Source organism: Taudactylus pleione, unplaced genomic scaffold (genome assembly GCF_031769625.1).
Source record: "Taudactylus pleione unplaced genomic scaffold, aTauple2 ptg000281l, whole genome shotgun sequence".
Lineage (NCBI taxonomy): Eukaryota > Metazoa > Chordata > Amphibia > Anura > Myobatrachidae > Taudactylus > Taudactylus pleione.
This window is the reverse complement of record NW_028284683.1, coordinates 1304858-1322591: the sequence shown is the minus strand read 5'-3', so window position 1 is coordinate 1322591 and position 17734 is coordinate 1304858. Positions and strand designations below refer to the sequence as shown.

Sequence of the window (17734 nt, the reverse complement as noted above, 5' to 3'; positions counted from 1 at the left end):
GGCTCTTATTGTCTATTAGAATCTACATGTCACATTCACCAATATTTTTATATGAAATGATATTTCTTCATATTAATAATATCTGCTCTTCACTTTCCCTAGTAAGAAAGACGGGAGAGAAAGATGTAAATATAATATAGAATTATAACAAATCAGTGAATTATAGCGATGTATAAACCAGGCTCTGTCTATTCTGTCCCAACATCTTTGTTACCAGAAGATTCTCACTGACAATGTGATATCATACTGTATATAGAGGTATATAATATATAATTTGTTATTACGTCTTATTCATCTGTGATCGGCATGTCTTAAATATAACTTATAAAACATACAGCACAATTCAGTTGCCAGATATACTCCATCATGTATGTTCCAACACACATTAGGTATGTACAATAACTGTGAAAACATAATGTAATATATTCCTAATTCATATTTACACATAAAAGCAACCCTGCACACTTTGCCTGTATCACAGCTGCCTGAGTCCAGGGCAAATTGTTTATAATAAAGAGAAATGTTGTACGATTGTATCAGGACAGGTTTAAGGTTTGTTCCCGTCTCCCAATTACACAGATATATATAAAGCTGCATTTATGCCACAGGGAATAATAACCCTTTGCGGATACATTCATTACAATGTTCCCAGTACAATTACTGTTATAATATTTTATTTTACTTTTTAGCAGCCTGTTTTGTGTAAGAATTATTTATTAACACCATATGCAATTTCCCTATCCTGTGCTCACCGTGAAGAAACAAGAGTATGTAATAGAGGGTGTGATATTGCTTAATACAGGCTGTAATACTCACACCATAACTGACATATTCTATAATATATATATATATATATATATATATATACAGTATACAATTATATATTAGTTGAAAAGTGTGACATCTTCAAGAGGACGCTATAAAAGTATTTATCAGACACAGAAAATAAACAATTTCTCCTTGGTGTGAGGTGGGGGGTGAACAATTAAAGACTAATGTCACAAAACGCTGCGTGCGGCACCCAAACTGCTTTTACCAGATCCGTCTAGGGTTGGTCCACTTGCGGCTCCCTTGTGCTCCATGCTGACTGTGTCCCCCTCCTCTATAAGAGTGGGTGCGTGGCCCTTCTGTGGCTTTACCATATGACCGATGACATCAAGGAAGCAAATAATTTAACCCGACGTCATTGAGGTTGTGTCATAATGTGTTTTAAAGTACGTGTATCTTTTTTACTTAGTTATACGGAATCGGTATGAAATCCTGGCTGCCGCACGGCCGGGAGTTCGATTCCCGGCAGCGGTAGCCCGACAAAAGAGCAGAGCCCGGCAGCGGAAGACCGACAGAGCTGGAAATCCCGATCGTCCCTAGGTAAGTATCTACTATACTAATCTAACCCCCTAACCCACCTTTAGGGTGCCTAACCCTAACCTCCCCCCTCCCAAGTGCCTAAACCTAATCCCCCCTCTATGTGTCTAACCCTAACCCCCCCCTTCCCCGCTGCCTAAACCTAAGTCCCAGGGGGAGTGCCTAACCCTAAATCCCAGGGGGGGTGCCTAACCCTAACCCTCCCTCCCCCTAGCCTAACCCTAACCCTCCCGGGGGGGTGCCTAACCTTAATACCCCCACGGGTGCCCTAAACCTAACCCTCCCCCCCGCGGCTGTCCGCTCGCGGCGCCCGGCATCCCTTCGATCGGGATGCCGGGCGCTGGTCTCCCAGCATCGGGAAAATGACAGGCATCTAGAAATAGACGCCGGTCATTTATCCCACGCCGGGATAAAGCAGTCGGGAAGCCGGCTGTCGGGATTCCGGCAGCCGGTTTCCCGATTGTATACCAGTTATACGACAGGCTACAGATGGTACTGGAGTAGAAATATATTGCTTGACTTCCGTGGGCACTTTGCGTAAAAATGAAAAAGAAAATTCCTCCAGAAGTCACTAACACCCATGGTAGAGATGTCCATTCATCTAGATTTGGCTTTCAAAAAGATGTTACAATTGTGTCCCATATTCCTAAGAATAAGGTGGTTTTGCTCATGTCATATCTACGTCAATTCATCAAACCTTGGGTCTTGCTCCCCTAAATGAACACTTGAGCATCCACAAAGATGTGTTTCATTTACCTAGAGAATTGCACAAATGAATTAGAGATTTCAATGGAGAATCTTCAGAGGAGCCACCAGAAAAAGTACCAGGAGTTAGAAAAAGATGTCAAGTGTGTCCCGCTAAAATAGATCGTAGGACAACTCATTTTTGCCAAGCGTGTTACAAATGTATATGCCCAGAACACCTGATTTCATATTGTAGTGATTGTAGTGATAAGCTGGGTGAAACTGATTAGTTGTAAGACTGGTTTTGTTTTTGTATTGTTTTATTTTTAAAAATCTCATACTTGAGTCAATGAAAAATTTTAATTTTAGATGAAAAGTTTATATTTTTTGTTAAGTTATTAGCAATAACACAGATGTTGTCAATTTTGTTTATTTTTATTTTTTTTTGAAGACTACTTAGAACAAAAAAAAAGTTCCTTCTCTATTCTCTATGACTTTTTATTTTATCGAAATACTTCATTCAATAGTTTATTATTCCAAAATATACTAATAATCTTCTAAATTCATCCTTACAATTTCAAAATCAGGCATGAAATATACTCGGGTAATAATGACCCACCTCTACGTCTGGGTAACAACTTTTCACCACAATGACATCGGGTCAAATGAGGCTTCCACACTGAAACCCCACTCTGTCTGTAGCAAGTATTGGGCTCACTACCTTGCTGTAGCTACCTTGTATTTGTCTCTGAATGTATGTTCCATTGTATGACCCAGCTTGTTAGTGACTAATCTCCGTATTATCACTTTTGGCTTTTCCGGGACCTCGCAATGTTCTGACCTTGGCTTTACTACAACTCCCTTGTGGTTAATTCATAACCTCAAGTGCACAAGACCCCATCTTGGTGGCTTCTCTTTATGTTAAACCCTGCCATACTATCGCACTAGGAACCAACCCAGTGGCTTGTGACCTGTGTACGCCCAAATCTCTCTGTGGTGGCTGTGGAAAAAAACAACTGGTGCATTAGACTGTCTCTGTACTAGCTGATGGTTTAAGAACCCAGGATTGTCTTTGTTGGAATATGTGTGTACTATTGGCGATGGTATGGCAGAGCAATGGTACTCACCAGCAGATCACCTCAAGACAGTGAACAGCCCAGATCTTATCCAGTGAAGAGGTTTACTCAGCAGTAATCTGGATGTACAGCCGTACTCACGGTTTTGCATGCAACAAACTCTTAACATGAAGCAGAGCTTGAGCGAAGAATATAGACCACCAGCCAGTGACTGTATGCTGGTAGCACTGCAGGCAAGGCCATATTGAGGTTTGCGAGGGCCCCTGGGCAACTAAATTGTGGGAGCCCCCACCAATACAATTTACACCCTGCCCCACAGTGTCCCCCTATATGCCATATGGTTCCCCTCCAATATGGTATACAGTGCCCCCTTTCCCTGTGCCCCTGAATACTCACCTTCCGTGGTCGGCTCCTCTTGAATGCTTCCGGCTCTGTGTTTTGTATGCACAGTTCATACAGCACAGAGCAGCTCCTAAGTCACTAAATCAACGTCACAGATGTGATGTGTCACGTGAAACTGAGAAGAAGACTTGGGAGCTGCTCACATCGATCCTGTGTGGGGTCCCCTCTGTGTGTGGAAGTTTTCCTTCACCCTTAATATGGCTCTGGGTGCAGGATACTTACGGTATCAGCATTGTGGGTCAAGTGGCAAATACAGAGTTTCCCCAAGCTAAGTAGAACAGATATGTGTTACAATGTGGCGCTTTACCACAGTGACAAGATGGCACTGCGCATGTGCAAGAGTACAGAAGGCAGCCATCTTGGTTAGGGTTTGAAGTCTTGCTAAAGGAACCAATATGGAAACTGCACAGTAGCGCTCTCCTAATTTCAACAGTCTTCAATTTTGTGCACTCTGGGCCTGATTCAGACCGCAACCGGGTCGATGTTAGCCCAGTGCACATGCGCACGACGGAGGGAGCTGTCGCTATGGGTCTCGCACCAAAGGGGGCGTGCTGTCGATGGTGAGTGACAGCATGCCCCCTTTGGTGGGTGTGCCGGGGGCGTGGCTGCCCAGACGGAGGCGTTCCCATGGGAACACCTACCGTCTGGGGCCGGCCCCACTGACATCACTAGTGATGTCAGTGGGAGTGCTTTTGGTTCTGATAGAGCCAAAGCACTCCAGGGCTTGCGGCAGACGAGACCCTACCGCAAGGGTCTTGTCGCAAGCCCGATGGTCACGATGGTCTTGACCATCGCGACCATCATCATGGACGCTCGCATAAGCTGTAGGTGGTAACCCAGAGCTATGCGAGGGTCCAGGAGGATGCGCAAAAAAAAAAAAAAAACGCCCTGATTCAGAGCGTGCGCTCGTTCAGAGCGTCCGGCTCTGAATCAGGCCCCCTGTCCACAAAGAATGTAGTCTTTCTCCTAAAGAGCTTCTGAAGCTTCTGGTGGCTCATGTTGAGAAACAAAAACATGATCAAGAACAGATAATGCTCTGCTAATAGAACCTTGTGCAATGTATTGATGCACTACCTGTTTCTGCTGCAGTCCCAGGTTTTATGGTGATCCTAAAGCTTGTATCAGCTTTCTGAATCAATGTTCAATTCCAAATGACTTGATACCAATTAATTTGCCCTCAGAGAAAGCGAGGGACGCTTAAATTATTATTTTGCTCACTGGACAGGCTTTGGCCTGGGATTCTTTACACTGAGTAAGAGATGACCCGGTTCTATAAAGATGCATCTCATTTGTGGAATGTTTTAAGAAGATATTGGATGGACCAAGTTGTTTGTCCTCTGCTGCTTCTGGAATTCTGTATCTCAAAGAAAGGCACCCAATCGGTGGGTCAGTATGCCGTTCAGTTAGAAGACTGGCCTTTGAGCTTGGTCGGAGTAATGAAGTTCTTATTGCTGCCTTCTGAAAGGAACTCTCTGAGAGAGTTAAGGAAGAATAAACTTCTAGAGAGCTGTCCACAAGAATTGAGGATATCTCTTTTTGTCTGATAATAGAGTTTGGGTACCATGACTGAGACCAGGAGATGGAGTAGTCCCAACATTTAAATGCCCTTTTTGACTCCATGTTTTTTTTCCACAGTCCAGACACCAGAAGAGCCCATCCAAGTCAGTCATTCAAGGAGACATCTAATTGAGGAGACACCTAGATTGTAAGCTCCTAGGAGCAGGGTCCTCCTCCCCACTGTCTCACAGCCTTCTTCTCTAGCACTTCTATGACAGCCTTCACCTTCAGAGTTGTATTGTGTATGGGGAATTGTGTTGCTAATTGTTACTTGTGTTCTGTTTATATTTTGGTTACTGTATTGTAATGTAATGTTCTGTGTACCCTTTACTGTATGTACTGCGCTGCGGACCTCTTGTGGCACCCTATAAATAAAATGTCACAATAACACACTCTAGTACATGCGAAGAGCAGTTGACCAAAAACAGCAAATTCTGGGGCATTTTAAATCTTATGACTTTAAACGAATGAACAGAGTCCCTGATTCAGAGCCGGACAGAGCGCTCGCTCTGAATCAGGGCCGTCCTTCTCTTTTTTTAGAGCGGCCTCCTGGTCGCTCGCATAGCTGTGGGTGACCACCCACAGCTATAGCGAGCGGCCAGGAAGATGGCCATCGGGCTTGTGACGAGACCCTTGTGGTAGGGTCTCGGTGCCGCAAACCCAAGAGTGCTTTCAAGACCATCGCGACCATCGGGCTTGCGACGAGACCCTTGTGGTAGGGTCTCGTCGCAATGATGGAATGATGATGTTTGTCCATGCAAGATGACGTTTTGCCTCTTTCTGAGTCTCGTTTTTTGGAGGGAAAAATCCGAACTCGGCGTGCAAACTTGAACCTGTCCAAGCCTGCACATCCCTAATATATATATATATATATATATATATATACATATATATATATATATATATACACAATATATATATATAGTGATACCTAAGGGAAAGTAGCTCGGTAGATGGGTGTCAGTGGTGCAGTGTTTAGTGCTCGAGTGAGCACGCAACTTTTCCAGGAAAAACAAATGAAATAATGCTTTAATGTCAGCATGATCAGGAAACAAAACAACAAATGCCTAGTCCCCATCAGGGCACTGACTCACTTCTAACCTTGGGCAGCTAGTCAGCAAACATATTCCAAAGTCTCTCTGTGCCTCCAGCAAAGTATCACTGGGATATTTATCCTGGCCTGGCTTGGCCTCTGTCTTCTCAATTATCAGCTGTCCTGACACAGGCTCCGGCCTGTTCTTTAGCTGGCTGGCTGCCACAGCCTCACAGTCTGGTCTGCTTCCTAGCGGGTAACATAGGCTCCAGCATACTCACATTTTTACATGGCTCAGTCCCAGAGTTTGATGGCCTTCCCTGTCTCCCACAGGTCTAGGCTCAGGCCTCCTGGCCCTCAAAGGCTTGCTAGCACAGTGAGCTCTGTCTGACTGGTCTGCCTCAGTCCTCCCTGGACTGAATCCCCTGGGCAGCCCCTAGGTGTGGGGAAAAACGTAGTATTTCTACCCTGTGTGGGCGGATCTCTTCTGCCCCACACAGAATCTGCTGCTCACCAGCGCCATATCTGGTGATACTGTCACAATATATATATTATATATATGTGTGTATGTGTGTGTGTGTGTGTGTGTGTGTGTGTGTGTGTGTGTGTGTGTGTGTGTGTGTGTGTGTCTCTAGTGGCGGCACTCAGGTGAAAAAAATCGGCAAACACTCAGGTAATGCACCAACATTTCTGAGCCCTTTATTGCCCCGTTTTCAAGGTGAATCATGTACAAATAAAACAGTACTTACTTTATACACATACCCCACCATGTGCAATCCAATAGGTTCAGCGTCCAGAAAAAGAGACGCACACCAGTGACCTCATTAACCAACCTTCACTACCACGGCAACACAGGCAGTGGAGGGAGGAGACAGGCACCGGCATCGTCTCCGCCCACCAGAGCCATAGGAACCGTGAACAACAATATTATAAAGTGGTGACCACAGAGCTGTAACTCGATTTTTTGGTGCCCTGTGCCAGAGAGAGCATTGCCCCCCCCCCATTTTTTAAATAGGGACATAAGATAGTGCACCTGAAAAAGGGCCATGGCCTCATGGGGAAGGTCCAGGGGAGGCCAGGAGATGCTGGGGATAAAAGAAAAGGAAGCTACAAGTGAGAATGATAATAAACAGAAAATTGCCAGGCCAGAGCAGTGCCTCCTATCCTGTGGTGCCCTGTGCCATGGCACAGGTCGCACTACCCTAGTTATGGCCCTGGGTGACCACATAGCTGTTGTAAAATAACATACTGTAGGCATTACACATATAGGTATAGCAATAACATTAACATCTTACATAGTATAAAAACAGTATACTCAATAATATAGCGATGCAAAGATATCTTCAAAGCATTTTATATATTACGGTGCCCGTCTCCTCCCTCCACTGCCTGTGTTCCTGTGGTAGCGAAGGTTTATTAATGAGGTGCGCCTCCTTCTATGGACGCTGAACCTATTGGATTGCACGTGGTGGGGTATGTGTATACAGTAAGAGCTGTGTTATTTGTATGTGATTGACCTTGAAAACGGAGCAATAAACGGCTCCGGAACGTTGGCGCATTACCTGCATGTTTGCCGATTTTTTTCACCTGAGCGCCGCCGCTCCAGACACATTATTTGGACTTCCAGCTGGCAGTCCTAACGGAGGGCAATGGGTAATGTTGCATATTGGAGTGCCGCCCTACTTGTACAGTATATACTATTATTTACAAACGCATTATTATTTAATTGGATTGAATCTGACGCTGACTGGTCGGCAGTGGTAATATATGATACTCACCTTTAAATTCCATCTATAAAATGTTTTGGGGTCACATGCATATAGAATAAATGTGGGTGAATAGGGTGGCATTGGCAGTTTTTATTAAAAAAATATATTTTTTTTTATTACCTTTTTATTTTTCTACAATATGCAGGAGAAGGAGAAGGAGTTATGGGGTCGGGAGATGGGATATACCTGCTCCTTTTTAGTCCATGATCTCTGTGAGGAGTGTGTGTAATTTTGGTTGGGTACGGGAGGCCTGCGCTTGGGATCCCGGCGGCCGGAATCCTGATGCATCCCGCCTGGGTTTGTTGGTCGATATGCTAACCCGCCCCCTCTCCCTAACCCAAACCCTCCCTCCCTGGTGCATGACCCTAACCTCCCCCCCTAGTGCCTAACCTAATCAACCCCTCTCCACCCTAAACCTAACCCTCCTCCCTTAGTGCCTAACCCTTCCCCTAGTGCCTAACTCTAACCCCTAAACCTAACCCCTCACCCTCCCTCCCAGGTGCCTGACCTTAACCTCCCCCTCCCCACACTCTAAACCTAACCCTACTCCCTTAGTGCCTCACCCTATTCCTCCCCCTAGTGCCTAACCCTAACCCCTAAACCTAACCTCCCCCCTAGTGCCTAAACCTAACCTCCCCCCTAGTGCCTAAACCTAACCAACCCCTCCCTGCACCCTAAACCTAACCAACCCCTCCCTGCACCCTAAACCTAACCTCCCCCCTAGTGCCTAAACCTAACCAACCCCTCCCTGCACCCTAAACCTAACCAACCCCTCCCTGCACCCTAAACCTAAGCCTCCTCCCCTAGAGCCTAACTCTAACCCCTAAACCTAACTCCTCACCCTCCCTCCCTGGTGCCTGACCTTAACCTCCCCCTCCCCACACACTAAACCTATTCCTCCCCCCTAGTGCCTAAACCTAACCAACCCCTCCCTGCACCCTAAACCTAAGCCTCCTCCCTTAGTGCCTAACCCTTTTCCTAGTGCCTAAAGCAAACTATCAGAGGAAGCAGCCACATCATCGGTAATAATTTGGCCTTGTGTTACCATGTGAGGGGGTCAGTTGGAAACCCGGTAGCCTCACGTGTGTGGACCAACAATTTCCTGGTCTTTGTGCAGTGTGTGATTGTATTCATGTGTTATTTGTCAGTACAGTATCTGTCTTGGCCAAAGCTGTCTGATCTTCCACGTGCTATTCAAAACTGCACATAATACAGATAATGAGAGAATTTTCCTGTAAGATTTAGCTTTAATAAATGTTATTGTGCAAACAGCCTTAGATCAGCCTGGTCATCTCAGATCAAACACCAGCCAAGACTCGAATGCACGTTTTACAATAGCTACTGAAATATGAAAAGGAAAACACACAATGTGGGAAATGTAACTGTGACTTGGGCAGTGAGCTCACACTCACCACGATTCTCCAGCCATTTCCATCACCATAAAGCGGGAGTAATTACAATGAGATGTGGAGAGTGTATCGGAAAATTGATGGTGACACTTGTTGAATTGTTTACAGGCTGAAAAAATGCCAAACAGTGTTGTCTTGGACCGAGCAGTGTAGTGTACTTATCAGGGGGCATGCAGTGTGAGGCACGTGAATGGGGGTCAGTGATGTGCGGTGAGGTGAGGCAGAGCCTTTCCTGTCATACTTAGGTATACTCCACAGTTTTCACTACAAAAAGGATTAGAAAAAAATAAAAAATAATATTATAAGTATCATCTTTGCATTATTCTAATCATTTTTATAGTCAAAGCTCTGGAGTAAAAAGTGTATGGTGGGTGAGGCACTGCCTCCCCTCTCTACCTTTTCCGCACATCCCTCATCAAAACACACCAAATATACAACACTATTTACTGCTGCACCTTTGTGTAATGCCCACATGTACCCCCGGGTTCATATATGTATCTGTAATCCAGCTCTGGTACTAGCCAGTGCCTCCCCAGCCATTTACCTCACCACACGTCACTGTCAGTGCCTCCCCAGCCATTTACCTCACTGCACGTCACTGCTAGTGCCTCCCCAGCCATTTACCTCACCGCACTTCACTGATGGGGGTGTAGTCATAATGTCAACATTTACTTTGTCAACATTGATAATATCAACACCACAATGTCAACAGTTATAATATCGACAATGTTCAATGTCACCATTGAACATGTTGGCCTCTGCAGAATGTCAGCATGCTCACAACGTCAATGTGAAATGTCCACATTCTGCATGGACTGGAGGATTAGGAGGCGGAGGGTTAGGCTACTGGAGGGGAGGTTAGGGTTAGGCTACTGGAGTGGAGATTAGGGTTAGGCTACTGGACGGTATGTTAGGGTTAGGCTACTGGAGGGGAGATTAGGGTTAGGCTACTGGACGGTAGGTTAGGGTTAGGCTACTACTGGAGGGGAGGTTAGGGTTAGGCTACTGGATGGGAGGTTAGGGTTAGGCTACTACTGGAGGGGAGGTTAGGGTTAGGCTACTGGATGGGAGGTTAGGGTTAGGCTACTACTGGAGGGGAGGTTAGTGATTAGGCTACTGGAGGTGAGATTAGGGTTAGGTTACTGGATGAGAGGTTAGGGTTAGGCTACTACTGGAGGGGAGGTTAGGCTACTGGATGAGAGGTTAGGGTTAGGCTACTGGAGGTGAGGTTAGGGTTAGGCTACTACTGGAGGGGAGGCTAGAGTTAGATTACTGGAGGGGAGGTTAGGGTTAGGCTACTGGAGGGGAGGTTAGGGTTAGGCTACTGCAGGGGAGGTTAGGGTTAGGCTACTGGAGGGGAGGTTAGGGTTAGGCTACTGGATTGTAGGTTAGGGTTAGGCTACTACTGGAGGGGAGGTTAGGGTTAGGCTACTGGATGGGAGGTTAGGGTTAGGCTACTACTGGAGGGGAGGTTAGGGTTAGGCTACTGGATGGGAGGTCAGGGTTAGGCTACTACTGGAGGGGAGGTTAGTGATTAGGCTACTGGAGGGGAGATTAGGGTTAGGCTACTGGATGGGAGGTTAGGGTTAGGCTACTACTGGAGGGGAGGTTAGGCTACTGGATGAGAGGTTAGGGTTAGGCTACTGGAGGTGAGGTTAGGGTTAGGCTACTACTGGAGGGGAGGCTAGAGTTAGATTACTGGAGGGGAGGTTAGAGTTAGGCTACTGGAGGGGAGGTTAGGGTTAGGCTACTGGAGGGGAGGTTAGGGTTAGGGTTAGGCTACTACTGGAGGGGAGGTTAGGGTTAGGCTACTGGAGGGGAGGTTAGGGTTAGGCTACTGGAGGGGAGGTTAGGGTTAGGGTTAGGCTACTACTGGAGGGGAGGTTAGGGTTAGGCTACTGGAGGGGAGGTTAGGGTTAGGCTACTGGAGGGGAGGTTAGGGTTAGGCTACTGGAGGGGAGGTTAGGGTTAGGGTTAGGCTACTACTGGAGGGGAGGTTAGGGTTAGGCTACTGGAGGGGAGGTTAGGGTTAGGCTACTGGAGGGGAGGTTAGGGTTAGGCTACTACTGGAGGGGAGGTTATGGTTAGGCTACTGGAGGGGAGGTTAGGATTAGGCTACTACTGGAGGGGAAGTTAGGGTTAGGCTACTGGACGGGAGGTTAGGGTTAGGCTACTACTGGAGGGGAGGTTAATGGTTAGGCTACTGGAGGGGTGGTTAGGGTTAGGCTACTGGAGGGGAGGGTTAGGGTTAGGCTACTACAGGAGGGGAGGGTTAGGGTTAGGCTACTACTGGAGGGGAGGGTTAGGTACTGGGGGGGTTAGGCTACAGGAAGAGAAGGTTAGGGTTAGGCTACTGGAGGAGAGGTTAGGGTTAGACACTAGGGGAAGTTAGGGTTAGGCTATGGGGGAATCTAGGGTTAGGGTATTTAAGGCTACTGGAGAGAAGGGTTAGGCACTGGGGGGAGGGTTAGGCTACTGGAAGAGAAGGTTAGGGTTAGACATTAGGGGAAGTTAGGGTTAGGCTATGGGGGGAATCTAGGGTTAAGATATGGGAGGGGAGGTTAGTGTTAGGCACTATGGGGAGGTTAGGGACTGGTGGAGGATTAGGCTACTGGAGGTTAGGGTTAACTGGTAGAGATATACTCACCACCGGAAGTGCTGCAGGATCCAGTGAACGTCATTAGATGTCACCGTCTGACCCAGAAGACACCACTGGTGCCGCTGAACCAGCTGGACTAGGTAAGTCACCGCTAGACCACCAGAGATTTTTTGTAGACATTCTAATCATGTTGACATTTCATCAGTGTTGACATGATTCATCTCTTACTGATTGAGGAAGCAGCCAGGTGCTGGGAGATTCCAGTAGACTCCTAGAAGTGCGCTATTTTATTATTTTCATGCTTTATTTTTGGTTTATTTTGATTTTATGTCTGATGTTATTTTACATATTATCAATTTACTGTCTTTAAATAGTGAAAATAATTTATGTTTTATTATTACGTTTGTCCACGACATAAATTGTTTTGTACTTTTATGCCACTTATAATTTTAGATATAATAAATGTTATCTGAACCTAAAGGGATATCCTCCATTATTAAATTAAATTCTTTATTAATGGCTCTAAGGCGTTACCCAATTGTATAATAGCCGTGATAATTACATTGACCTTTCCCAATAAAATTAGCTCTTCCTATATGGGTGAGAAAGGATAGGTATAATCACAGTATAGTCTCAAAGTCATAATGCATTTAACATAAAATATTTGCATTACCCTCTTCCAGTGCCGGAGAATCCTTCTTTTTATGACATTACGACCATGTCGACAAAATATACCGCTGCCCGTGAAAGAACATGTTACATAGATGTGCTCATTGATAGCAAGAAATTAAATAAATAACTGTTCCCTTTGCAGCATGTGGCTGAAGTATGAAGCTACCGCATGAGTCTGGGTGTGTTAATGTTATTTTTTTTTTTTTTTAAATGCTGGAATTTGGCAATTTTTTTTTTTTACTTTACCCGGTAAGAATGGTATACAGTTTCTGGCAATTCTCCCAGCTTGCTAGCGCCATCTTGTAACCCCCATCACCATTATTTTAAAATGCATACATCACAACAGAAACACGCCTTGTAGGATTGGCAAGATACAGGAATATACACAAAGGGATAAATTTACAAAGCAGCTGGATCTATATCCCAGTGGTTTGCAGCGATTTTGCTATCTGCAGATTTACTAAGGGCACAATTTACTAAGCGGCTGTTTTGGTGTCATTTAGGAACCTTCAGAAACCTCCGGAAACCGCTGTTAATTGACAGGGGTTTAATTGTCAAATTGACAGCATTTACTAATGGTCGGTTTTGATGTCTAAACGAAAACCCATGTTAATCTCCAGAGATTTCAAAATGACAATCCGCCATGGAGTGTTCTATATGATGGCAGTTTCTATTGAAACCAGTTTTTTAGAAGGCATTCAACTGACTACAGTGTATGCGAAAAAGAGTTTGCAAACTATTTAATAATGCAAATGACATGTTTTCATTACTCAAAAAACAGAGTTGCAGATGCACTATGCGATCATTACTGTTCACATTTAAATTTATTAAATATAATTTCAGAGGTAGTTAGCATATCAATGGCCAATGATACGGGTCTGCCCTCCAGCGTCAAGGTCACCTCATTGAGCTGATCCCTAAAACTCTGGGGTTCACATCTGGAATACAGGACACCCCAAAAGACAGCTCAGCCAAACACCTCCCCAGGGCATCACACGAAAAAAAAGGGTGACAGTGAAGTGTTAAAGTATCAAGTGTGTAAAAGTAGCTAATATGTGTAAAAATAATAATAAAGGTAAAATATGTGTGAAAAAATACATGAATAATAAACAAACATAAAGGTGATATACAAAGTGTCTATGTGTATTAAATGGTGATGCCCTGAAAAGGTCCAACCAGAACAGCTCAGGGGGCCCCACGCCCAAACGCTCACCCCAAACGAAAACCCATTTTTATCCCCAGAGATTTCAAAATGACAATACGCCTTGGAGTGTTCTATATGATGGCAGTTTCTATTGAAACCAGTGTTTTAGAAGGCATTCAACTGACTGCAGTGTATGCGAAAAAGAGTTTACAAACAATTTAATAATGCAAATGACATGTTTTCATTACTGTATGTTTTGTGCTTGTCATATCTCCAATATGTCATCACTGAGATATTTTATCAAAGTGCTAAGTGATGTCTTTGTAGTCATTTTGATTAATAATAATAAACTCTGTCTATACATTATGCCACATTGATCATATCTGTTAATTTCACCCATTTTCTGGTTAAAGCAAACACTGATCACAACGTTCCGATATTTCTGCGTTTCAGTAGGAGAACGCCACCAGACTTATCTAGAATGAAAAATGTATCACTGCAGACGTTTAATAGGTGATCAGTCCTTATACCCTGTGATGCTACATTTTCCGCTTTATCACACTCAGTTATGTTATCTGCTGCAACATATTTGGCTAGAAGTCATTAACCCAAAATGAAGCTGGATGAACAATTTAATATTTCAATTGTCTTTTCAAGATATTGTCCATGGCGCTCAGGACCTGTTTGTTTCTCAATGTATAAACCAGGGGGTTTAGCATCGGGGCCAACACCGTGTACAGCAATGAGAAAAATTTGGCCTGTTCCCGAGAGCCCTGCGACTCCGGGATCATGTAGGAGATGAGCGACGTCCCACAGAATATTATAACAACGGTGAGATGAGACGAGCAGCTGGAGAAAGCCTTTACCCTGCCCGTTGAGCTACGGATCTTTATTACAGTAGCAATTATACATGTATATGAAGTTATTATCAGCACCAAAGGAACAAAATCAAAAAGGATACTTTCCACAAATATCAAGAATTCAATAACTGTGATATCACCACTAGAGAGCGCTATCATGGTTTTCATATCACAGAAGAAATGGCTGATGTCCTTGGAATTGCAAAATGATAAATGAGAAGCCAGCACTGCATCTGTAATTGAAGTAAAGAAGCCGACAAGCCAGGAGACAGAAAATAGTGTAACACACAGGTTTTTGTTCATAATGGTTGCGTAATGCAGAGGGACACAGATGGCCACATAGCGGTCATAGGCCATAGCAGTTAGTAGCAAAAACTCTGCCACAACGGAAAATATAAAGAAGAACATTTGTGTGATGCATCCTGGGAAGGCGATTCTGGTGTCACCTGTTATCAAAATTGACAAAAATTTGGGAAGGACGCTGGAGATGGAAATGATGTCCTGCACTGAGAGGCTACACAGGAAATAGTACATAGGAGTGTGGAGCTGTGGGGTCAGATATATAAGACCAGTGATAATCAGGTTCCCCAGCACTGTCAGTAAATACATTACCAGGATCCCAATGAAGAGCACAAGCTGATGGTCTGCAGAGATGGAGAACGCCAGGAGGTGAAATTCTCTCTGTACTGTGCAGTTTATGAGATGTTCCTTCATCCTTCCTGCAGGCTCAGGTTCAGCCACAGCAGAAGCATCACAGGGGAACCTGATGGGGTCATTAAGGGACAAAACACAACCAATGTCCTGCCCAGGGCACACCTTATTTTATGTAAAGGATTTAGAAAATGGTGTAGAGGAGACAAAAAAAAGTAATCTTTAGTCAAAATGTTAAATTTTTTGTACTTATTTGCCAGGACAAGAGCATTAGTAAATGTTCCCCATTGTTCCAAAAAATTATGACTGCACACTGTTAGTATACAGATGTTTCATGCACATAAAGTCTCACTCCTAATAGGGAAGGATATCGACTCATTAAAGGCAACAGTGGATCCATCCAGCTAATGCCGTGCTGATCTATTATATGCTAACCTAAATGGTGGTTCCTCAAAATTTAAAGCCCAAGGCTGAACATCAATATGTTTGATTTTTTTTAACTATGAAATTATTATTAAATCACAGTTCTAGTGAGTGACAACTTATTTCTTGTTATGTGAATTTTTAACTTTGAAAAGTATGAATAAAAAAACAGCAATGAACTTAGAGGTATATTAATGGCCCTTGGTTCCAGAAGAGGCCCCATATATTTTGAAGATGTATCAAACTTCATTACGACAACACAGCACCAGCAAAGAAATAAACTATTGCAATTATATTTCATACTCAGTTAGCTGGATAGTTTAAAATGTTTTAGTATGGAAGAGTGGAAAGATAAATAAATACATTTTATATTAGTATTATTATTTATATGGTGCCACAAGGGGTCCGCACCACCTTACAAAGTACATAAACAGACACATAAAAAGGAATATAGTACAATATACTGTTACAAACTTTCAGGAAAACAATTTGTCCGTAAAACATATATCAGTTTATTTATTGATGTCTACACCAGGCTCTGTTCTATTTTGTCCAAACCATTTATATCAATTAGTGAAATTAGTTGACTATGTTTGTACAGTTTGTAAGCATTATACCAGGAGCTGAAATGGACCAAATACAATGACAGAATATCTTACAAAATATAAAATATCACAAATAAAAGTATTTAATCAAATCACAGAAATAAATACATTATATTAATTTAAAAAAGTATAAGATAACTATAAAAAATACTACTAATAAATGCTTGCAAATTAACTTTAATAACAAATTATAATTCAAAATGTACATTTGAAAGCTTAACTGTAACATTTACCAGGTCAAAATGTCCTAAATCCAATGCTTATTTTTTTTATTAATTAATGGAACTTTCATATGATTAAATCATGACATGTAGCGTATTCATGGTTTCTTCCTATTTCTCAAATACAAGGGATGAAAGAAATATATAAAACTGCATGTATGCCACAGGGATTACCCTTCGTCAATACATTTATTACAGTTTTCCCAGAACAATTAACGTTTTTAGCTTAACAATTAAGCTATTATTAGGTTGTTTACTCTAATAATTCTTTGTCAATTATACGTACAGTTTATTTCCATGCATATAATGTAATGCTTAAGCTATTTCCTATTTTTGTTATATTTTATTAAAATTGAGAAAATAATTTAAAGTCTGAATAATAAATCATTATTTGATTATTCACATTGTATAATTACTACATAAGATAAAAATGAGGTATAGAAGATAACCAGCATTTGCATTAATAAAAGTGTCAATGGACACTGAAATGCATCAGCAGAGGAGCCCTGACCTGCTGACACTCCAGATTACAGTCCATGGGCATCTACTACACTGATTCAGCCTTCTGACCTGGTGAACCTAAGCCATATATTCAAGTGGAATTAAAGATATAATTGAGGACAACTTCATCCAGATTTCTGCATGGACACATTCGAACCTGCAGGGGGCCAGTCATGGCCATAAGAGTTCCACAAGAAAAACCCTATAAAAATATACACCATATTTTTTACATATTGGATTCAACATGTCTAATACATTTGCCAGCTGCACTGTTTAACAGGCTCATAGGATCAGTTTAACTGGCTTGCAAAGAAATGTGAATATTGCAAATTTGTGTTTGGAGCAAGCCCAATAATCATAACACCTACTGAACATTTTTACCACCATATTAATGGAGCTAAATTAAGGGCCATTAAAACCTTAAGGCTCAATATATTGATTGTTCTTTTTATACTATGTTTGCAATGTGAGATTATTTAAAAAAAAATTATAATTTATGTGCATATGGAATATACAGAATAATTTTTAACATCATTAATATTAGAATGTTATTAACAATTACATGTTACTATTTTTCTATTTGGTGCTTCTGAGTGGAATTACTTTTTTATGATAAAACTTTTGTGTCGTTTGTAGAAGTATAGGAGATGTCTTTCTGTAATTGTCCAATTGTCACAGATGTTAAGTTAAAGCTATGTTTTATATATGTATGCTTTTGGAGTGATCGAGTTTACCTGGATGCCAATGGTGATCTACAGGGAGA

At 42.9% G+C, this 17734-nt stretch overlaps 1 protein-coding gene across 1 annotated transcript; it reads right to left on the bottom strand.

The window, feature by feature from the left end:
* Positions 1 to 14342: 14342 nt before the first annotated feature.
* LOC148512586 (olfactory receptor 1-like) lies at positions 14343 to 15284 on the bottom strand. Its single transcript, XM_088482044.1, has one exon. The coding sequence runs from the start codon at positions 15282 to 15284 to the stop codon at positions 14343 to 14345; it is 942 nt and encodes a 313-aa protein (XP_088338170.1).
* Between the last annotated feature and the right edge of the window lie 2450 nt (positions 15285 to 17734).